Source organism: Ixodes scapularis, unplaced genomic scaffold, assembly GCF_016920785.2.
Source record: "Ixodes scapularis isolate PalLabHiFi unplaced genomic scaffold, ASM1692078v2 PGA_scaffold6__148_contigs__length_123643588, whole genome shotgun sequence".
In the NCBI taxonomy this organism is placed as follows: Eukaryota; Metazoa; Arthropoda; class Arachnida; order Ixodida; family Ixodidae; genus Ixodes; species Ixodes scapularis.
The window spans coordinates 104,604,857-104,628,466 of record NW_024609881.1 but is presented as its reverse complement, the minus strand read 5'-3'; the positions used below and the strand labels follow the sequence as shown (position 1 = coordinate 104,628,466).

Here is a 23,610-nt window from a genome sequence, read left to right as displayed (position 1 = left end):
TGCTTATTCCTTGGGATATTTGGAATGTTCTAGCTTTTTCTCTGCAATCATAAGAGACGAACTCAAGCAGAACGTCGCGAAAAGAGTTGGTGGAATGTGGACTGATAAATAACGCTATGAATAGAAAAATAAATTTCAACAAACTCATTTTGTTGGGAATGAAAACCTGATTAAACTTTCTGAGATTTGCGTAGCAAATTCAGTTCGGCTAAAGGATGGAAAGACACTAATACTGCAATTAAATATATTTTTATGTCCTTTCAATTTCAGTTTCTTGACCGTAGCTTTTTGGAAGCATACATATTGCAGGGAGTATTCTGACAAAAAAAGAAATAACCGTTTCTCTTACACTACATTGGCAGATCATGACGTCAACATTACGACTTTTGTAGGAGGTTGACGTTCGGTGTGAGCATGACATAGTTTAATGTAAAACTTTATACAGCGTGCCAAAAGCTTAATTATCACCCCAAATATGCCAGCAAACAAAAAGACGCTGGCATCCTCCTTGAAATATCTTAAGGATTTATGAGCAACCACCCAGACGGGGGGAACGTCTAAGCACTGCATCGTTTTGTAGTCTAAATACAACAAATAGGGCCCTGTGTCATGCCCAGGTAAATAACGTTAAGGGACAAAAATGCATTGCAGCCACCCGATTCCCGAGTACTCGAAACGCTTCTAAAACGTCTGAGACGAGCGGTAGCAGACTAAGTTTTTTATAAAGGGGCTTAAAAATATACAAACTCTGCACATTGTGACACTCGCGGGAGAGTGAAGTTTTCTACATAAATGAAATATCTTTATGTCAAACTTTATGCAGCGAGAAAATTGCTCAATGGTGACTTCAGATACACCCAAAAAGAAGAATAACAGGGCTCGTGAAAGTATTAGTGTGAAAGTATCGGTGATTTTTTATTGCGTGAAAGTTCTAGTAAATTTTAGCAATCATTAGCATATCCTACATGATGCTGCCGCGCGCTTATGTAGCCCAGTCTGCAGCGCGCTGGGCTCACACATAGGTTGCTCCGTATGATTCCCGGCGCTGCGTCCTTTGATCTTTCTTATGTAAGTCGAAGATTCGAGAAGGTTGGAGAGCCGTCTGGTTTGTTCATGTTAAGAATGTATAGTTCGGGGAGGATCGAGGCACGATATTCTAAGCTCCCAGGGAAGGCCCAAAAGATGCAGCGCAGCGCCGTACGGAGCAAGTCTCGCCCCAGCGCTCGATCCTGCTGTTACGCCGCCATCGACGCCTGTGACACTAGCCTTTTTATATTTTATCTTGGGCACAAGCTCACCTCATCAAACGTTTAGTTTCCTTCAGTTATTGTCGCCTTATCAATTGCCACTCGTCACATTCTGGTGTAGGTGCTCGGTAGGGACATCTGCGCGGCCGAGTTGAAGCGGACATCTAGGAGCCAACACCAATGGCAGCGGGCGGAAAATCTGCTTCGAACACAGGTTCAGACGCCAAGGAAAGCTAAACCAGCTTCAGATGTGCTACGGGCTGTTTTGAGATAAGTTCGACCGATCATGTCCGGTGACCATTTTTAATTTTCACGAAAAAATATCTTTTGCCAACTCAATGCCCCCTAGAACATAACCGATATCTGTTTTGCGGAAAAAAAAGGTTGTCTTTGCGGAAAAACATCTTAGTAGCACACTATCAGTGCGAAGCGCTATCTGTGAATTGTGCGAAGTTGGCATTTTTGGCAACTCTCCCGAAGAAAATCTTGTCCATACGGGCCTAGAAATATTTACTGACAAACTACGTATAAGGAGGAGCGCGACTCCAAATATTTATCATTAAGTATTGGCGTTGTTCATTTATAGAGCAAATTCGCAAACATGACACATTCGTGAAAAATAGTTTGTGGGAACCATGGGGTTCCCTCTATCCCTATCCAGGCCTAGCTTCGAGCAGGCCGTGGGAGCCGTCGTCACCAATGGCGTCGGCCTCCCGGATACAAGGAACCACGAGGCCGAATTCCCCGAAGGGGCCGGCTCTCCCTTGCCCATTTTGGGTGAACGCGCCTTCGGCACACCCTTGAGAGTTATAATGGACGCGACTGGTAGTGGCCTCCCCGGGCGCGTCCATTCTCCGAGGCTACATAAGCTGGCCCCGAAGGTGGGCCAGGGGCTCTCCTCGGCGGAAGCCCTGGCTCTACGGAGCTCGGTTTTTCTTTGTGGGCTTCCGACTTCCCGTGAATCTGTCTAATGCGGCAGCGCGGGAAACCGACCGGGTGATACTGGCAATTGAGCCAGCGCCCAGACTTTTCATTGTCTAAGAGCGAAGCGTGCTGGCATTGCAGTCAATAAACACGTCTTTATCCGGACCCAAGGAACCCTCTTTGTTTCTAAGTGGTAAAACCCCCAAAGGGAAATCCCACATCTGGCGCCCAACGCGAGGCTTACCGTGGACTGCAATGACAGCAGCATCCATCTCCTTTCGCTAAGATAGCGAACCAGGTCAATTTCCGGCCTTGAACTTTGTGGACGGAGGGAGAGGCGAACACCCGACACCCCCTGCCACTCAACGGCTCAGTAGCCGCGCCACGTCAGCCACACAGGCACAATGAACACGTGTCTCGGCCGAACGCCTTCCCAAACGGAGGTAACTCAACACCCGGAACACGTCCGAGGCATTCCCTTTCGGGACGACGCCAGCCTACTTCGCTGGGGAGGCGCACCTGCGCTTTTCGAGGTCAAGCCCGTTCTCGAACAAAGCACGGTGACGACCCACGAAGCAAGTGCAGCTTTTTGCCTTCGAGACGGCTCGCGGGGCCCACCCAGAGTGGACACCCCGTCAGCGCACAAACTAAAAGCGTATCTCGGAGCGAGGAAATGCGCTGTGCCTGCAACACCGGTCCCAGTCTAGCGAGGTTGCGGAGACCGCCGATGGTGCCCTTCGTCGCCGCGTCGACGGACCAGTAGCCATCAGGTTGGCCAAGCGACCCCGGAACAAAGGCCCCCCGGGAAAACTGAGTGAGTCAAAATGATTTCCTTTTTACTCCGTCTTTCCTTCCCGCTATCAAGGGACAAAGGAGTGGCGTGAGCATGGTTTTCGGCTATTAGAATTGAGTATGTTCCGTTTACCCGCGATCGACTCCGGCCAAAAGTCAGTGAGCGTCGCACGCAACAATAACGTTAGGAACCTTTGAGGGCTACCTATTACGTTGCAACCCCGTAAAAGCGACGTTAAATGTGAAAACGCCGCGGGGTCCGGGAGCAGTTCAATCGTGCTACCGGGCAGTGCAACAGGTTGAACAGCGTCCCGAGATGATTGCGTGTCCGATTAAGGTGACCGCCATGCGGTCACTGGACGAGATCGTGAACCACGGCACTCGAGGTGTTCGTTGGGAATCGACGGTAGCACCGATGAGTTTTTGACGCTCAGCAGAACGATCCGGGGTGTAAATATGTGAATAGTTGTAAATATTTTCGCGGACTCTGCGGAGTCGGGCGGTGCGTCCGCCGGGCGGTACGCTCGCCACTAACGTCGCTAAGCAGCTCGTATTGTTGCAGACGGGCTTTGGCAGCCGGGCAGCGTACTCGCGGGGTCGAGCAACTCGTGTTGTTGCAGATCGGTGCCGTAAATAGTCTGGTATTGCTATTGGCACGGGGGTCTCTTTTTATTTGGGATCGGCTTCTGTTCTTGCTGATGCGGATAAACTCGTGCTACGGCGCTTGGCCTCTACGAACATTGCAGTTCAAGGGGGCTGTCCCGCGCGGCTGGGAATTCGGTGCTCTCCTTTGTTCGCGTTGGCCAGGGCAGCACGCGGCTCCAAGACTTTTTGAAGTTAGGTCGCGGTGCTATACCTGGCCACGGGCATTTGTGTTTTAGCCTAAGGTAAAAGCTAACATGTTTGAAAAATAACAATGTTGGCGAGCCTGCCCGATTGCAGCCCTGCATCGTTTCAATATCACGAGAAAGGACAGGGTGGTGCATTTGACACTTCATTGCGCCCGCAAATCGAAGCGATTAGGCATCGTTAGCAAAAGCAGCTACAAAGAACTTTGCCTAGTCGATCAGTCACCAACAAATCTATTGTACGGGGTGACGCGAGTCAGCTTGGTATGTGGACATCCGTGTTCACATTAAGCGGAGTCGTGGAACTATTTTCACAATAACTTCGCGAGCCGAGCCAGTGCGATGCACGTGACTCACGGCAGAAAAGACACTTTTGTCTCTGCCTCTTTTTATCTCTGGGTCCTTGAGCACCCAGGGATTGGTCGAGTGTCCTCAGTTGGACGGCTCGACCTTGCTCGGAATTTCCGAGGTTTCTTGGGGAAAGAAACGGGAGAGGGGGCAGAGCGCAGGTTGCATTCCAGTACCAGGCGGGTGTGAGTCATGGCGCGGCCCACGAGGGGGACAACAATGCCGGCGCAGCGTCATCGTTCGCCGGAGCAACGTCATCATCGCCGAGGCTGCCTGTCCCCCTGCCGGCCCGAAAGACTTGGTCACCTCCGCTGTGATCAAGATGGCGTCACGTGTCCTCCTGCTGCCTGGTTCCGTCCCCAACCCTGGGAACCTGGAGCTGGGGCTTAGCTGCCATTCATGGGCTTTGAGTGTCATTCCCCGACACACTTCGCCGTCACGGCGACCCTGCTGCTGCCCCAATCTGCGGATTCCCGTCCCGATGCCTGGAGCCCGCCTGCAAGCCACATGCACTGCGGGTGGGCGCTCGTGCCGACGCCAACGACGGGGCACGTCGTCAGGGTACGCTCCGGCGTCGTCATTCCTGGACTTCGGCCAAGACATCGTCCTGTTCCTGCGCCATGGTGAGCCACGGAAGTCAGCGCCGGGAGCGTCCCCGAAGATATTTAATTTGTCAACCCTAGCATGTGGGGGTCGGTACCGGACGCGGTAGTTTTTTTTCGGTTTCGTTTTTTTTTTTATTTTGTTCTTGAGAGCCGGTAGGCCGTTTTATTTTTAGGCCTACCTTAGCCTTGAGAAGGAGGGAGTGTGGGAACCATGGGGTTCCCTCTATCCCTATCCAGGCCTTGCTTCGAGCAGGCCGTGGGAGCCGTCGTCACCAATGGCGTCGGCCTCCCGGATACAAAGAACCACGAGGCCGAATTCCCCGAAGGGGCCGGCTCTCCCTTGCCCATTTGGGTGAACGCGCCTTCGGCACACCCTTGAGAGTTATAATGGACGCGACTGTTAGTGGCCTCCCCGGGCGCGTCCATTCTCCGAGCTACATAAGCTGGCCCCGAAGGTGGGCCAGGGGCTCTCGTCGGCGGAAGCCCTGGCTCTACGGAGCTCGGTTTTTCTTTGTGGGCTTCCGACTTCCCGTGAATCTGTCTAATGCGGCAGCGCGGGAAACCGACCGGGTGATACTGGCAATTGAGCCAGCGCCCGGACTTTTGATTGTCTAAGAGCGAAGCGTGCTGGCATTGCAGTCAATAAACACGTCTTTATCCGGACCCAAGGAACCCCCTTTGTTTCTAAGTGGTACCACCCCCAAAGGGAAATCCCACAAGTTATATTTGAAATTCTCTTTTCTTTGCATTTGTAATTACCGGATTTCCAACTTTGCCAGCGTGTTGTCCTGTATCTGTTTAATATTTGCGCCAAATATTGTTGTCCAGGGTAGCGGCACAATTTTATGAGGAACGCTGAAATATTTTAATAATTAAGGGGTAATTTGAAACTCAAATTTAAAAAAAAAAAACCGTCTTCAAATTTTTTTTTGAACTCTCTCATATTGAGGCTAATCATAAATACAAACAGAATCTGCAAACTATGTTGAATTATTTTTGTGTATTTGCAGTTGTAAAGCTGAAATTATGATAAAATTAAGGCTACCGCAAAGAACCGTGAATGCGGCGTGTAGTTACTCATAGATGACAAATTCGTTATTTCACAAAGTGTAAAATGCTCGAGGGTGGTCAGCAAGAACCAAATTCTGTACAGAGGCTGAGAGGCAGAATTCTTAGTGCATTTTTGTATAAGATTTGCAGAAAATTCTCGCGATCCTGAGCGATCGAGTTGCATGCTTCCCAGGCCCTGTTTTCAATGGCCGAAGCGTACGACACGAAAAGGAAGCGATCATAGCGGCTCTGCTGAAATCATGTTTATCTAACCTTTTTTTGCGTGGCGGCGGTAACATGATATGACGCGGCTGAACCGGCGCGCATCCTTTCGGCATTGGTGCCATCGATGCCGTCACCGCAATTGGCCTGCGGATAACGCGGCAGGACCTGAAGGCAGGCGCCCATGAGGCGAGCGGCAGACAGAGCGCGCACCACTCTAGTCAAAGCGTCATCGATATTCGCTTTGCTTAGTGTGATGACATCTCCCTATTTTGTTCCCGACGCTTTTGTGTCTTTTTTTGTTCTCGGGCGCATTAAAGAGCGCCTCCCTGCACGAGCTCATGTCATAAACGGCATTTTGTTTTCCGCCATTTTTTTTTTTTTTTTTGCATTTTAGTGTGAGCGTTTGCTGTAGGAAACTGGTACTACAGATAATGGCACCACCCTAGACAAAAAGACGTCGAGGCACCCTAGCTCGCTTCACCTGGCTCTCCTACTCGCGTTAAGGGCGTTACGTACGTCAGTAACGGCGCGCGTTGGTGTAAAAAGCGGGCACGCCGGCTTGCCAAAAGGGCCAGGTTTCTTTCCTCCGAGCGCAGTCGCCTACAGACGGATAATAAAAACACGAAACCGTTTCAACACCACAGAGTTGGACTGCGTTTATCGTCCTTATAGCTTTGAACATGTACCAAAAGGCCGCAAAACGCGAACAAAAGACAAATACTGAAGGATACCCGTTGTGTAAAGCTATTTTTATCATTGTTTTGTCAGATCTTTATGAGATTTCTTGTAGCCGCCTTGCATGTATTCACTTTTCGCAAGCGCTGGTGGAAGCGAGTTTTTATTTCAAAAGAGGCTTGTTTGCAGACGCTCCTGTTCTTGGTACCAGCAGCTTGAGCCGCAGTGGGTTGACGCATGTGCACTGCCAGAAGTACAGGATTAAATTCCAGGCACGGGCCGGACGGAATCCCAGCCTCTTCTTTTCATTTTTCTGAACACCTGCACGTCAGTCCTTGGCAGGTGACTTAGCACAACATTCGGTAATTTTGTCTTAAGGACGTCCACCATATTATGACGCACACTTGATATCTGATGTGATGTTGCAGGCCCACGGAGATTAAAAAGCGTTGCATGTTGCTTGACGAGGCCTCCGATTTCATAGCAGGTGTTCTTGTCACGCTAAGTAGCTCAAAATAGCCATTTGGCCGACATGTACTAGGTATTCGCGAGCTTGTGGACTTGATATTGCTTCTAAAAATAACCTGCCGCACAGTCGTTGAAGTACGTCACGTGCACGAACAACGGAGCAACGTCCTCAAGGCACTCGTAAATTTTCGCCACTGCGTAACATCCATGGACGTAATCGTGGCTGGAGCCATCACTGATGGGGCACAGCTACGTGTTGCTTTTCTAGTTGTCCCCACGCATGTTAAGGTCGAAACTTGCGTATTTTCTCATAATGTGACTAAACTTCTTCAGGCAGAACTACTGTCCAGTCTTCTGTGAAACGAAAATAAAGCATGACACTACCTTTCTCTATGAATTGTTTTGCTACACTTATCGTTTTGCACTGCGCGCGTCGTAAATATTCATGCTGCACTTATTTTCGTAACCACTATCGACGGTGTTTCACAAACTTAACAAGATCATACTGATCAGCTGTCCTTTCTCCCAGGCTGCGAACAACACTTGATTATTATATGGGACACCCAGGCAAGGCATAGTAAGAGTTTAAGCTCTTGGGCGTGAGCTGCGCTGGCTGAGGAAACACTTCGTAGATGGAGGGTCGCATATAGTCAACGAAGGACTTCAGCACTTATTATATGTTTAGTGGCTTTTTCTAAAAGCCAAACATTTAGCTGGATGTTAGCGCGGCAAGTGCACACGCAAACTTCTTTTCAAGACGTATACTCCACACACTTTGGCCTCAATGAGTAACTTTGTGAGCCCAATGGCCGTGTCAGGGCGAGCCGCCTTAAACAACCGGAAAGTTTCATGAAAAGACCTAGTCATTAAACGTTTTGACGCGCATTCCTTTTCTCCTTTAGAAGTGGTGCCAATAAACGTCCCTCTAATTCGGGCTTTGTTGGGAGAAGTTGCGTTCCTCTTTAGTGCAGCAGTGCAGTGTTGCCTGAACGTCCTCGCGGCTCGGCCTCATTCTTGTGTAGGAGAAAGGAATTGATCACACTCCGAGTGCCTTTGCTTCGTCCCTGCTTTTGGTATCAGATGGCGAGCTGCTGAGGAAATCGTCTTTTGGATCTGTTGCTGGAAGAAATTCCTCGGGACCAAAATCAGGAGGCGACATGGTTATTGGTAGGAATCAGAACAATCAAACGCATCCATAAGGTTGCTGTACAACCTCGGACAGATGTTACAGCTTTGTACCGAGGCTCCTGACTCCTCTGTGGCTCCATGTGCTGCAGTAGGCCTAGCTCACTTGACAAATGAGGGACAGCCTTAGCTTCCTTTTTCCTTGAGGAACACTTGAGAGTAACCTCTGGTTCCTTGGGTGCCAGAAGAAACTGAAAGACCCGAACTTTCCTCTTAAGCCTAAAACTGCTAAGGATTTTGTTTCTTTCATTTTGCAATAAAATATTGCCACGCTCGTCGGCGAGCGACCGCGCGCGTGGCCGAGTGGTTACCGTGCTTGACTGTCGCGCGGAAAGTCTGGGTTCGATTCCAGTCAGTGGAATGCTCTTTTATATGTTCTTTCAACATTGCATTCTCGTGAGTCCGAGAACATTCTCGTCTGATCGAGTTCCGAATGTTCCAGTCGCCGAACAATCTAGGCCGATTGTTCCAGAACCCATGGAACGCGCGTACATAAGGGACTCTGCGTGCTGATCTGCAGTCAGTTTCGCCCCAGCGTTCGACTCTGCCGCTCCGCCGCCTCCGACGCCCCCGACGCTCTGTTATTATCTTTTGTACCCGTTTATTTTTGCCACAAGTTCGCCACATTAAACGTTTATTTCTTTCTGTTCATTTACTGTTCTTTTGGTCACCACCCGTGACAATATTACTTAGGTTTCGATTACGTTTTCATTCCGCCGATAAATATTGTTATCTGTCGTTTTTAGGCTTTATTTCCGGTTTTTTTACGACACACTGCTACAAACATTCCTAACCGTTACAGCGGTGGCATGCCAGAACCACTCGGATCAAATAGCACGAGCTCTGAATAAACAAGACAACGTCGCCGCATCAATGCAAAAAAAAAAAAAAAAAAAACTACCGATTTAAGTTAGTGTCGTATCAAGGACAAGGACTGATGGGACCACTGATCTCTATTGTTGTGGTCTGGATCGTGGATCGGGAGCCCGTCGGTGCTCCACCAGCGGCCATTACTTGACACCTGGAAATACACGCGTCTATGGGAGAAACACACATATTGAAACTTCTACGCAGTGCTCTAAGGCGAGTATTTTATTAGGTGCTGCGATCGTTATATTAGGTGTTTGGAAATCTAGTCAGTATTTGTGAAGCGTTCGAACGCCGACTAAAAAAAAATCCCAAATGCCGGAGCACCACCGACTGTGCCGGCGTCGATCGCTTCAATTACTAAATAAATGACGCGTTCAACAAATGAACGACACGCTCCGAGTTTCAGTTTGTCACAGGAGCCATCACTGCGGTTCAAAGCAGAAGCTTGCACCAAAAGTACTTTAAACATGCGCTCGAAACGATGAGAACGACCCCGGTAAATGCATTCGAACATATCATCAGCTAAGCTCTGGCGACTCCAATATCACGAACGACTCCACATTAACTCTCGGCAGCCCTTGTTTCATTGAACCACATCACAGATTACGCCCAACAAAGTATCAACTCTCGACTCTGAACCGAAAAACATTTATTTAAAAGAAGATTTGTATTTATTGCTTTTAGTATATGCGCCCAGAATATTAACTGTCATTCCCGAAAAATACGATAAATATTTCATCGTTTAGAACAACCTCAGTAAAAACTTCAAGTAAGAAATTTCAGTTTTCCCCGTTTCTGCCTTAAAGTGCCACGCATGAGCTGGTGTCAATAGACCCTTTCCGAAATTCAGTGCCATCTGGAGGCTGAAATGGCGGTTTAACTTTTGCCATACGAATGGCGGCAATGAACCCGTAGCCTGCAGTATTTTATCGGGCACCGTCACTTTTGCATGTCAACGGCAGACGAGAATAAACTTTTTGCTATACAGGTTTTTCTGGATCATCTCTTCCAGTGTCGATTTACACAGCGATGCAACCAGTCAGAACGAAGCGCCAAGTCAAGGGGTTTCGAAGTCGATTTTGTGCCACTAACAGGTTCATTGGGCTCGAATTAGAGAAATGAACACTTACGCAGCGCTTGCATTCGATTCCGGTTTCGCAACGTGCTAACGTCTAGAATGTATAGGCCTCGAATCCTCAGCTTAGAAGTATCTTCAACTTGTTCCTTCATCAGTAATTAGAAAGCCGCCATTCGTATGGCACATATACCATTTTTCAGATGGTGATGATAGTGATCAAAGTGGCCAGACTGAATTTCGGAAAGGGTCTATTAAGTGATGACTGCCGGTGGTGCCGCTCAACCCCAGCAAGACACGCTTGGATCTGCGATCCAAACTACTACAATAAAAATCAGTGTATGGGACTTCAGCCCCTCCTTCTCTCCCCGGCACATTGTCATTAACACTCCACCCACCTCAGCCCCCCCCCCCCCCCCCCCCCGAAAAAATGCCTGACTATGCCACTGACTCGAGCAGACAATAGGCAACATTACACTGAAAACAAAAACGGCTTCACGACCAAAAAAAAAAAAAAAATTGCCGCCACTTTTACATAATTTTCAGATGGCGCCTGCATACACGACGTCTATACGTCACCGCTTTTCGAAGTCCGCCGGCGGTCCGCGGCCCGCGCTTGTGAGAAATGCCAAACGCTTTTCTCGCCCGGACCTTGGCGGCGGACCGCGGCGTTTTTAGTATAATTGAAGTGCTAAGTCTGGCAACAAGCTGACTTTTGTTGTTTAGATTGGAATCCAAATCCAAAGTCGTGTTCTTTTGGCGCCAACTGTTGAAGAAGAAGAAGACGAACCTTTTGTTTTGCGACGATGGCGGCATGGTGCGACGATGCAACTTTTTACTTCATCGCGCTCGTGGGGTAATTCCCCGCTCTGTGGGACAATAGATGCATGCCCTTTTCGGTTCACTTAAGTCCTCCTCGTCCTCAATAGTCAACGCCAGGGCCACCGCGGCCAAACGTCTCTTTCGTTCAACCTCCATCTTGGCTCCTTACAAATAGCCTCAAAGCAGCTCGTTGCATACGTTTGGCGGAGCTGTGAGGTCGAGGGTTAAACCGGCCCGTTCACTCTGTCGTCTGCTCTTTTGGTCCGCCGTGTGGATGCTCATTGCAGCCGGGCGGCCCGCGGGCCGCGCATCACGTGATCAATCGGTCCGCGGCCCAGTCCGTCGTGTGGATACACCTTAAAGGGCACACGAAACGAACTTTGGGCTAGGATAAAATCAATTTAGATTGGGATTTCACTAATAGCACATCGTTCAGTGGGCCAAAAGCAAAAAGGTAGAAAGTCAAAAGTCCGAATTTCGGTACGAAAATATGAAAACACAGTGGACTATTTTGTACCTCCTTCTCTTCGTAAGCTGTGATGTATCCGCGGACCCCAAAGTGCGTAATCGGGTCCAAACTTACGTCACACGACACCAGACCTAACTTATCCCCTTCACCCCTAAGCCAACAGTGCGGCGGAAGTTACGCGCTTGCAAGAACAATCAGCCTCCTCCCTTCCGTCACCTGACCTCGTTCTCTGCGCGTGGGTATGCACGAGAGAGCGTCATCACGTGGCAAAAGTCTGGCTCGCCCAACGAGCACGAAGCTTCCACAGCACTGTCAGCTTCGGGGTGAACGGGTGGGGAAAGCAACTTAAGTCTGAATTTTGAGCGACGGGCTAATCTTCTAAGGGGACAATGGCTACGTCCGGGTACACAAACCAGGGTCCGAGCAAGAGGGGACTCCCTCCTTGACCAACTTCAGATTCCTCTTGAACTGTTTGGTACAATGCACGATTTATGAGTTGAGGAGGAGAGCTAAACAGGAAAAAGCTGGAAAATGTTTTTATGACCCCTTTAAACACAACTGAAAGAAACGGGGTCATGGAAATAGTCTGTCGCTGCGCACTAACACAAGATGACCGCGATTGTGAAATGACTATGACAGGTTGAGTAATGCGGATTCTTGGGCGAGTTGGTACTGAAACTTGGAGAACACAATAGCACTTCACGACAAGTACCAAGAGTAGGAACGAGACAACACAATGCGCTATCTTCACCTGGTTTAATCGTCAGAAAATTAAGGGTATAAATACTCTGCATCATCGCGCCATTCAACCAATCCCATGCCACGCCAATGGGAAGATGGCACGCCAACGGGAAGATGTCCAAATGACAGATTGCGCGAACACAACCAAAAAGTGAGCGGACAGCGGGACGGTCATTTGTCAATGCGCTGCCATGACTGTGGGTGCAAACCTGAATTTAATTTGTGCACTGTTCTTAGAAAATACAGAGATAAGACGACAAGGGAAATTATAGAAACAGACCTGATAAAAAAACAAAAAAACTACGGGGATCGATGTGTCCGCGTGGCGTCGATCGATTTGGGCTACAAAGAGACACAGCTCTTGCGAGCATTGGCGTGGCATGGAATTGGTTGAATGGCACGATGATGCAGAGTACATATACACTTGATTTTCTGACGCTTAAACCAGTTGAAGTTAGCGCATTGTGTTGTCTCGTTCCTACTCTTCGTGCCTGTCGTGAAGCGCTATTGTGTTCTGCAAGTATGAAAGGTTGCTGACAGATTACGCCATGGGATAGATGGTATAATCCATCGTAAAAGTCAATATTCAGGCTTTCACCGGAGTGCAAACTTGATCCTCCGATCTCCCTTTTGGAATGCGTGGAACGAAGATCTTGTTGGAGATATTATAAAAAATTGAATTACCTTTGGCGACACCTTGTCAGAGAATCTATAAGTGCCTCTGTTTTCTTGAGTACTGCTTATGAATGGCAGATTCTAAGATGGAGCAGTTTGAAGAAATTAGAGCTCCCATAGAAGATATCTAGCCCCGAAACCGGGAAATGTGCGACCTGGCTGCAATTATTTTTTATTATTCTCGTTTTTGATAAAATCATCCCGAAATCAATTCGTCCGGTAATTGGTTAGCAGTCGTACCAAGGCGTTGCCATTGGAAATACATAGGGCCTAGGGAACTGCGATATCATCTTAACCATAGACCAGGTTACGCGGGAGTCAAAACGTGACTCAATTAACTTCTGTTTAATTTGGTTGGGTTTTGCTGAGAAAATGAGAGCGGTTACCCTGTGTCGCCCAATTTTGAATTTCTTCCGCAGATCCTAATTGTTGGGAGAGCGACGGCAAGGGGCCCACAAGAGCTCTTTTTGTTTAATAACGGAGATTGCAATCTATCGCAGTTATATAAAGAAATTATATTTGTAAAATAATATTAATAATAATCAGTATTAGAATTTTGTTTTTCGGGAATCCCATTGTATGGTATCGGGGGAGGAGTTGGCCTGTACAGCCAAACCCCAGCCTCCAGCGAGAGCCTGAAAATCGAACTGCTTCACCCCATAGTGGTGATTTTACAACCTAACAGTTGCTTCTTTATAATTATTGCTCCGTGTTTTTGAATAAATCCGATATACTCCGAAAAACACCCGCCGGTAAGATTTTGGTCAATTCGGATTTATCCGATAAACTCCGAATTTTGATGTGCCAATGCCCCCCCCCCCCCCCCCTTTACAATAAACTAAATAAAGACGGTATTTTAAATTAAGTTTGATCGGCGCAAAGGGTCAATGGTCCCGGGAAAATGTCACCACAGTTATCTTTAAAATCTCAGTTCATTGACAAAAGGGGTCTACCGATCATCTTGTCAAGGTTCAGATCGACGTGTCATTATGCATTTGGGTCACGACAAAAGCCCATGTATTGGCTTCCAGTATGGACCATACTATTTGTGTTTTAAGAGGAAGAGAGGTTGTGTTTTTGTAGCAGTTAACGCTATGGATCACAGAGATTGCATAAAATTGAAAGTGGGGCAGGTCAATCTTCCCTGATCCATCCTTTACCACTCCACCTCTCGCGGAAGCGGGGTACCATGGAATAGGATAGAATTAATACGTGCTCCCAGCGACTACCTCCACGAGTTTACTTTTAAGGTATCGACGTTTATTCAAGCCACATGTGAATGCAACTTTTGCCGTGGGACAGATTAGTATTGCCAGAGGCAATGGCACCAACACAAAATCCAGCTGAAGAAATATTTGATATAAGCGCGTTTTATTTTTCCTTACCCAGCATACGTATACACCCGGATATTTTTTTTTTTCATAAGAAACACTGCGAAATTATCAAATTAAGCTCCAAATTTCGGAGATTTCAGAATCAAACAAAAATAAACTAATAAACTCCGAATTTTCGGAAAAAAAAAAAAAAACTCCGAAAAACATTCTCCGAATTTGACGAAACATTAACTCTGAAAACACGTAGTCCTACTATGATTCAGCGTCGCGATAAAAAAGGGAAAAAATTGAAAGACGTTTACAATCCCCTGTAACGCCAAAATAGAGCGCAGCTCTTCAGGAGAAGGAGGGGAGGGTACGGAGCGGAGGTTATGTCCCTCCTCCTTTCCCCAATTAGGAAAAAAACTTCCCCGCTAAATTTGGCCCGGAAATTTTTCTGCTAAATTTAACGGGGAAATGTTTCCGCTAAATTTGGCGGGAATAATTTTCCGCTAAATTTAGCGGGGAAATTTACCCATAGTGCACCGCGCGGTTACGCCGACGCTGACGGCGACGCCGCTCAAGCCAGAAACGGGCGCCTAAGAGCTGCGCTCTAAAAACTGGGGATACACATCGCAATAAATAAAAAGAAGTCCGAAGTATAGTTAAGAAATGGCCAAGGGTTTAGCAAAACACACGCAAAAAAAAATGTGGATACACATATAAACAAAAATTTATGAAGCATATTTAAAAATGGCTACCGGTTAGAGTCAATTCAGGTGGAGTTGTCAAAAAGAAAAGTCAAGGTAGATCTCGTAGGATATTGTCATGATTTATAAGACAAGGAAAAAGAAAAGGAATAAAGGAGAGATTTTCGGCGGCGCGAAAAAAAAGAAGAATGGAGAGGCTCGTGAGGGATTCGAAACAATCCGACGACACGCGAGTTTTGGCTGATGTCTTCTGGGGTTGCGGAGCTCGGGTCGGCGATGTCCCGTCCTCGAGATCGACTCCGCCAGGCTTGAACCGTTTGGCTACGTCCCGTCCTCGCAATAGCCTCCGCCAGGCTTGGATCACCGCGCTCGGTATTGTCATCTTGGTCCGAAGAGCACCAGCGGGCCGGGTATCATTCTCCGACCATCGGCCCAACGACGATCCACCCGCCACATCCCATGGTGACTATGCAGTGAGTTGACTATTTTTGTTGGCAGTACATATATTTAATTTTGAATGCAGGAGTTATTTCATTTATCCGACGCTTTGATCGTATTCCTTTTTTTTCTTTTCCTTTTTTTTTTCTTCTTACAGTAAAGTATTTTAGAGTTCTCCCGCTGACTCTTGTTCCCAGATTCTCGCTCACCTTCCCGAACAAACCTGTCAAATTTGCGAGCCTGCCAGGATCCGTCTAGGAACATTGCATCCTAGTTTCGTTTTCTCGGGAAGTGGGAGATTTGAGGGGAAGGCTGAGTCCTTTGTGTTAATATGGAGCTAGAACAAATAATCACGGTGGGAAACGAATTGCGGTATACTGGGGACGAGCTAATGAAATGGGTAGCTGAAGAAAGAGTTTGGGCGGATGAAGAGAAAGCGCGCGTGAGAGCCGAGAGAGCTGAGGAACGTGATAACGTAAGGGAAAACCGGGAAGCAGCCGAAGGAGCGTTAGCTGCAAAGTGCCCTAAGTTAGAAAAGGAAAGGAAGATTCTGCAGCTAAGAATCGCCACACGTGAGATTAGTAGTGAAAGTGCCGGAACTGAGGGAGACGAGCGCCGGGAAGCGCCAGGCCCAGCGACTCGAGAGAGTCCCCACAAGTTAATCCCGCAGTTCGACGAACGGAGGGATAATCTAGACTCGTATCTGCAGCGCTTCGAGCGTACAGCAACATGGTTGAGCTGGCCATTGGAGAAATGGGCCACCACACTAAGCTTATGCTTAACCGGGGAGGCACTGTCTGTGGTTGGCCGGATGGCATGGGCGGATGCGTTAGATTACGTTACCGTCAAGCTAGCGCTTTCCCAAAGATTTAGGTATATTAAGGAGGGACGGCGCGAGAGGTTTCGCAACGCCGAACCCGGGAAAAGCGAAACGCGCAGACAATTCGCTGCCCGATTGGCAGGATTTTTTGACCGATGGCTCGAGATAGCTGAAGTTGAGAAGACTTTCGAGCCATTACAAAACCAGGTCCTGGTGGAACAGTGCATGTTAACCTGCTCGAGCAAGCTGGCCGTCTTTCTTAGAGGGCGTGATTGTCAGAGTTTGGAAGACGTAGCAGCAAAGGCTGACCTGTTCCAAGAAGCTCAAATACCATCGAGCTCAAATAGGCAAAAGTCAGACGAGGGGCCAAACAGACAAGGCGCTGGAAACGGAGACATTCACGCAAGTGGAGAGACGCCAAGAGATATCCGCTGCTTCATCTGTGGGGAGGCTGGACATTAGGCTGAAAATTGCAGGAGCAACGCGCAAAGCAAGAAAGCAGTGGCTTGTTGGAATTGTGGCCGCGCTGGTCATATGGTGGAAAACTGCACGGGAAGCCAGAACAAGAGGTAGCAAGCCTCGTGCTTCTGTACTGCATCAACAGGGGCTGTCGACGCGCCCGACGACTCCTACGTAACATTGAATAATGGTGACAAAATCCTGGTAGTAAACTCGGCCATGGGAACACCTCCAAAGTTCTTAGTAGAGAACATGCCGGCCGTGGAAGGCCGTCTCGAGGAGCACAAGATAACGGTATTAAGGGATACCGGGTGTAACACCGTTGTGGTCCGTAAGGAGTTGGTTCCCCGAGAGAGCCTAACAGGAAAGTCAGGTCCGGTGTTTCTGCTAGACCGCACGGTTCGATATCTGCCCGAGGCGGATAGAGTTGTACCAACACCCTACTATACAGGAAAGGTGACGGCAAAATGTGTCAGTAACCCTCTCTATGATCTGGTACTTGGGATTATACCCCAAATCCGGGAGGCCAATGATCCAAACACAGATTGGGAAAATAAAAACGAAGAGAGTCAAGGTCAGGTTCTGGCCAAGCCAACGGCGAAGCCGGGAGCACTTCCGAACGCCGTTGAAGTCGGCTTCGATGGTCGCATCACATCGGGATCGTTCAAATGTACTGACGAGCTCCGGAAAGACAAACCAGCAGAAGTGGCGTCCGCGAGGGAGAAGGGAGCAAGGGGTCAAATGGAAAGACCAGAGTGCCCTTCGAAGGTGTCGCAGGCGGCAGTGATTGATGCGACTACCGAGGAGCTCGCCATGGAGAAGGAGGATAGAACTCTCATGAGGGGTTTTGGTAAGATAGGGAAAACGACCAGAAAACAGAAGGGCAGGACGAAGTTTCAGTTTTTTTTCCTCAAGAATGGTTTGCTACACAGGGCCGTTGAGTATTCATCCGGCAAAAGTGTCGGGTTCTTTGTGGAGATCCTTCTACTAGTAATCGTGGCCGGTTGGTATGCGCTCTGCCCGTCATGCAGGGAGGGAAGACAACGAGAAGACAGCGAATGGGTTTAATGTACCTCCCGGTTGCCCGTCGTCGAGAGCCGGAAGTCCAGGCACGCCGACCCTTGTTGTCGCCCGTCGATCAGAGCTTACAGTTGGAGTCAGTGTCCAGGCCTGCGGATCGCCTTTCCCACGCCAGCGCTGCGTAGGCTGGCTGTTCCGGGTTATCAATGCCCGAGTCTCGCTGCGGAACCAGCCCGGGATCGTCATAGCCCAGGTCATATGGCCAGGGCTCGCCGTTTCCACCGGTCTTGCTCCAGACCTCGCTGGTGGACCGCTCCGGGGTTCGCCATGGGCCGCGCCAGGCAGCTTGGCTTCGACGTTCTTGTCCAGCTATCAGCCTCGCTCAGCTCGCGCTGTCTCGCGCCAGCTCGTGACTTCCCCGCCGACCGCCTGCCACATGCCCTCTGCCTCGTCCTTCACTCTCGGCTCCCACACTCTCCCCCCCTCAAGGCCCGGACTTCGGGGGACTTCATGGGCCTCAGGGAGCCGCTGGGCTTCATGGGCGGCCGCTGTTGCTGTTGCCGGAGTGGCCAGGTTGCAGCGTCCGAAAGCGGCGTAGGTGGGGGTGGCTAGCGAAGCCGTCAGACAATGCCGACCTGTGCGTCGCTCGCTGTCCCACTCACCGCGATGAATCATGATTATCGCGACTGTCGTGACCAGTCGCGCCTCCGCGGTGGTTAACCGTGGAGGCGCGACTTTTTTCGCTTGGCCCACTAAACGATATGCTATTAGTGAAATCCAAATCTAAATTCATTTATCCCAGCCCACAATTCGTTTCATGAACCCTTTAAATAAACACACAAAGAAATTAGTTTAATATGATTGCTCACACAATGTGACACTGCATTACCATCAAACCAGAAGCAGGGGATACACAAAACATCACATAAATTGTTTTTTTTTTTTCTTGATCGGTTTTGAGATGGGTTTTGGCGAACACGCTTGAGAGCTCTCTTTAATTTTTGCAGCTACTCTATGTTATGAAGTCTTCGTGAAGCTCATCAAGTATCTTTAATAATAATAATAATAATCAATCAATGTTTACTATAGGGCCGAGGAACAACTTTACGGCCTTGGTACCAGCACACTAGATGGAATTGAATACATAAAACGCACAAATACAGAAGAGCAACGCACTAAACAGTAACTGCATATAATCATGCACGACATACACTGAGCTGAATGATAACCAAATACAATTTCTAGGACTTACGTACGATGATGCAAAATTGCAGTAATGTAAAAACAAGTTATAGAGGCACTCCCAACGAAAAATAGACGAAGCAGTAGCACAAACACAGGCCCAACAATGTCTGTGCTCTCCGAAATCAATCTTAAAGTGAACCACAATCATTATTCACCCGTCGGACAGGTCTTCGATAGAAATAATAAATGCCCTGAAGCACGAGTTAAAAATATCGAGTTTCTCAAAGTACTGGTTACAATGGTCAGTTTAACAATTGGGCTTAAAAGATAAAAATGTTTGGAATTATAAAATGATGAAAGATTTCGAGTAGGCACATGTGGAACCCTTAGGCACACTTCAGACAATAATAGTAATAACACTGTTTCCTTACACATTACACAAGCTGTTCGGAACTCCAGCAAAATAACAAATTAGACATGAGGTACCCAGTGAGCGTAAGGTTTTACTACCATAGTATGCGACGTTATTTCTCCTTAGATAAATGCTTTTGCCGGTACAAAAGGATTTCAGCCAGAGGTCTTTAATTCGTGTGATACACGACAGCACCCTGGAGCTACCATTAACCAGATAAAAACAAGGGGTGGAGCTTAATAGTTGGATCCCTGTGCTCTGCCGTGTAAGGCTAGGCTCTACTAACTCCAAGCTGCGAATCGGCAACCACTAGAATCTTTTTGATGGGACATCAAAAATATAATTATTAAAATGTATTCAATTCTGTTTTTTAGAGCGCAGCTCTTAGGCGCTCGTTGCCGTTTTCTGCAGAGTCGGCGTCTCCGTCGCCGCCGGCGTAACCGGAGGAAGAGGAGGACGAGGAGGGGGGGGTCCTCCTTACCCTCTTCTACTCCTCCTTATATATTTAATATTATAATAAATTATATATATATATATATATAATTCATATTATGTACGCAGGAGTACGAGGTCTATATTTATATATATATAGATATTTATTCCGGTATTTTTTAATACGGTATATCGCAAAATCAAAATACCTCAAGATCTGCGCTCTAATTCCGCATTACGAAGATTTGTAAATATCTTTCTTTTTTTTTAATTACAAGCGAAATATATTTTATTTAGCCTCCTCTTCACTCTAATGTTTGTAATTTAATTTGGGACGTAAAAAACAAAGGTAATTAAATTTTTAGAAAAAATATTTAGTTTTGATTCTATATAAGACTTAAGGGTATTCCATATTTTATACACAGGAAAACCTTATTTGTCAATTTCCTAGGGAACACCCGCAAAAACAATCTTACGGATCTTTTTTTTTAACCTACGTACGCCTCCCGACTTTTAATAAGATCGCGCGAACGCCGACCGGCAGGTAGACCAGCGCCTTATTTTGGTGTAAAACAGCAGGCCAGAAAGACTACGCGCGTGTGGCGCAGGGCACACGACTAGCCTTGCTGACTTGCTGTTTCACGCCACGATATAAGGCGCTGATCAACCGGCCAGTCGGCGTTCGCACGATATTGTTAAAAAGTCTGGAAGCTGTACTTTTACATATTTAATATGTCCTGCATTTGAAAAGTCCCTTGATGCCCACTATAAAATATGCAAGAAAGCCGGTGGCCCAAACTGTATAATAATAATCTTTATTTTGGGGTGCCCAAAAACAACCGCATTGGTCTTCTTATTGGTGCACCAACACAACAAGCAAAATGAGCAAGCAAGTACATACGGTCTAAACATTTACTAAAAAGATAAAACATCCAAGACAAACATAATGCTAAGGGCTAGAATAATATCATTTAAATCACGACGGTACACAGAAATTTATGCAGATATATCAAGGTGGGGTGGAGCGACGGTATTATATAATGACTGAGTCCGTAAGAGAGGTGAGGTGTTACATGGCGAGCGAACATCAAAACAAACAAAGTGTCTAGTTACTCGGAATGGAATATGAAAGTTCACTTTTGCAAGGAGTTGAGCCGAATCAACAGCGCCATTCGCAACCTTGTGCAGGAAAATTAAATCAAGAACAGTCCTCCTTTTAGACAGTAGAGAAAGAGATAACAGTTTCCTTATATATTCATACCTATAATAAAAGCGCCGCTCAAAGCATCTATCATAAACAATCCGGAGAAGTCTTTTCTGAACATTTTCTATGCTCATAGCCTGTGTGTTAAAAATCGAGTTCCATACGACAGAAGCAAAGTCCAGTCGTGACCTCACTAAAGAATTAAAAAGGTTAACCAATGAATGAGGGTTTCTAAAATTACGCGTCGAACGAGAAATTACCCCTAACGCTCTAAAAGCACTGCCTACGACCAATGACACATGATTTCTAAAACATAAAGCGCTGTCGAAACACACACCAAGGTCCTTTAAGATTGATACACGCTGTATTGGCGATCCATCGAGGTAATAAGTAGACTCAAAAACAAAATGCCTATGGCAAAAAGAAATCACTTCTGGTTTTTGGGGGTTTAGCAGGAATTGATTGTTTTTACACCACTGAAGAACACTGGTGACGTTACCTTGTAGGACATCGCAATCTTTAAGACTATTAATGCTTTTGAACAACTTAAGGTCATCAGCAAAAAAGAAGTAGTTCGGAACTGTTTACGCAAGACACAATATCATATATGAAGATCAAGAACAAAAGAGGGCCCAGTATTGATCCCTGGGGAACTCCGGACGACGAAAAGCAATTTTCAGAGAAACAGTCACCAACCCGAACCGAGTTTGGGCGCAGTGACAGATAACTGTCAAACCATTCGCATAATTCAAGACACACTCCATATGAAGACAGTTTACGCAAGAGTAATTTATGGCTCACTTTGTCGAACGCTTTAGACATATCAAAATGTATTGAGTCGACTTGTCCTCTATTAGCCCCAACTGGGGCAGAAAAGTCTAAAAATGTACATAAATTAGTCTCGACTGACCGGCCACTCAAGAAACCATGCTGCAATGAAGTTATTTTTTGTCGGAAATTAAATAGCATTCTCATACGGATGACAAGCTCGAAAACTTTCGAAAAGCCACAAAGCAAGGAGATTGGGCGATAATTTGTGACAAGAGACGCATCGCCATTTTTAGAACCAGAACGACCACCGACCTTTTCCAAAGAGACGGAAATGTTCTCGAACTAAGAGAAAGATTGACGATATGCTTTAGAATCGGAACGAACAGTTTACTGCATCCTTTGATAATAAAACTTGGTATCCCATCCGCGCCACTGGAAAACTTCGGTTTCAGCTTTTTAATCGCTTCGGCGATTTCAGCTGAATCAACACGCATAGATGACAAAAAATCATGACAGTATAGGAAATTGTCACCAGGCTGAAAAGATTGGTTACCGAAAGAAAAACAATTTTAAAAATAATTCGCGAACATGTTTGCAACCTCAGCGGGTGCAGATTGATAACAAGGAGCATTATCTCACCCACCACGCACGCAGATAGTGCGAGTAGCCTCACGTGTATGAAGTTTTACAAACTTCCAAAACGTCTTCGGTCGATGATTTACACTATTTTTCACGTTGTCATGATGTAGACGTTTACCACGCTTGAACAGTTTTTTCACTAAGGAACGATATATGCTATATATTGCGTACCAAAGATCAGAACCGGTCTTTTTATAAAGTCGGTGAAAGTGATCTTTTTTTCTTAGGTTAAGCCTTAATTCTTTAGAAAACCAGTTAAGAAATATCGACGGCTTGTTGTAGCACTTAGGAATAACTTTCTCGATAGCACTTTTTACAACAATTAAGGTATACATGACAATTAAGGTCCAGGCAACAAAATTTGAATATATGATAGCACAAACAACAATTCGGTGCTAATAAGTATGTTACTTGTTTAATTACGGTACGCAACTATGTTACACATTTTTACTGGCATTTTATTTCGGTAAGCCGCGGTTATAGAGTGTTATATTTAATATAGACCTTTTAATCGTGTCTAGGTAACAATTAGAATAGTATATATGAAGTAAAAGCACTCACCTGAAGGTTTTGATACATGCAAAACAGTGCACTGTTGTACGCCAGTGGAACTTTTGGTACAACAAACTTTTTAGCTTCCTCTATGCATTTTTGGTTGACGTACGTGCTCGGAACATCGGGAAAAGAGTTTGTGTAATATGGACTGATCAATAACGCTATGCATAAATAAATAACTTTCAGCAAAATCATTTTGTTGGGACTGAAAGTCTGTCTAAGCTTTCTTACACTAGCACTTGAACATTCAGTCTTGCTAATGGAAGTAAAGATACTAGCTGACGCCTTTATTAAATACGTTCAATGCCATAGGATTTCCGTTTCTTGACCTTAGTTTTTTGTAAGCATACATATCGCAGGTGGAGCCAACAAAAATTAGAAAAAAAAATCACCTTTCCTGTGAGCCCACACGGGCTAACAATAAAGGTTATTTTTCATTTACGTCAGACAACACCCGCTATGTGTATGCTTCCAGAAAGCTAAGGTCAAGAAACGGGAATCGTCAGCGTCAGCTTTACAACTTGCACAGAATGGTGACCTTTCATGTGGGCATTGAATTGTTTAATGCCAATATACACACGTATGGCAAGAGTTTAACTATCCCTTCAAATATAATATAAAAAAGAGCAAAAG

General features: G+C 46.6%; 1 protein-coding gene across 1 annotated transcript in view; it reads right to left on the bottom strand.

Moving 5' to 3' along the window:
* LOC115322781 overlaps positions 1 to 23,238 on the bottom strand; it is a 53,853-nt gene extending 30,615 nt beyond the window's left edge. Inside the window, exon 1 of the mRNA XM_040214564.2 lies at positions 22,984 to 23,238. Coding sequence (XP_040070498.1) covers positions 22,984 to 23,172 — 189 coding nt within the window. The 5' untranslated portion in view covers positions 23,173 to 23,238. The remainder of the gene's footprint in view (positions 1 to 22,983) is intronic.
* Between the last annotated feature and the right edge of the window lie 372 nt (positions 23,239 to 23,610).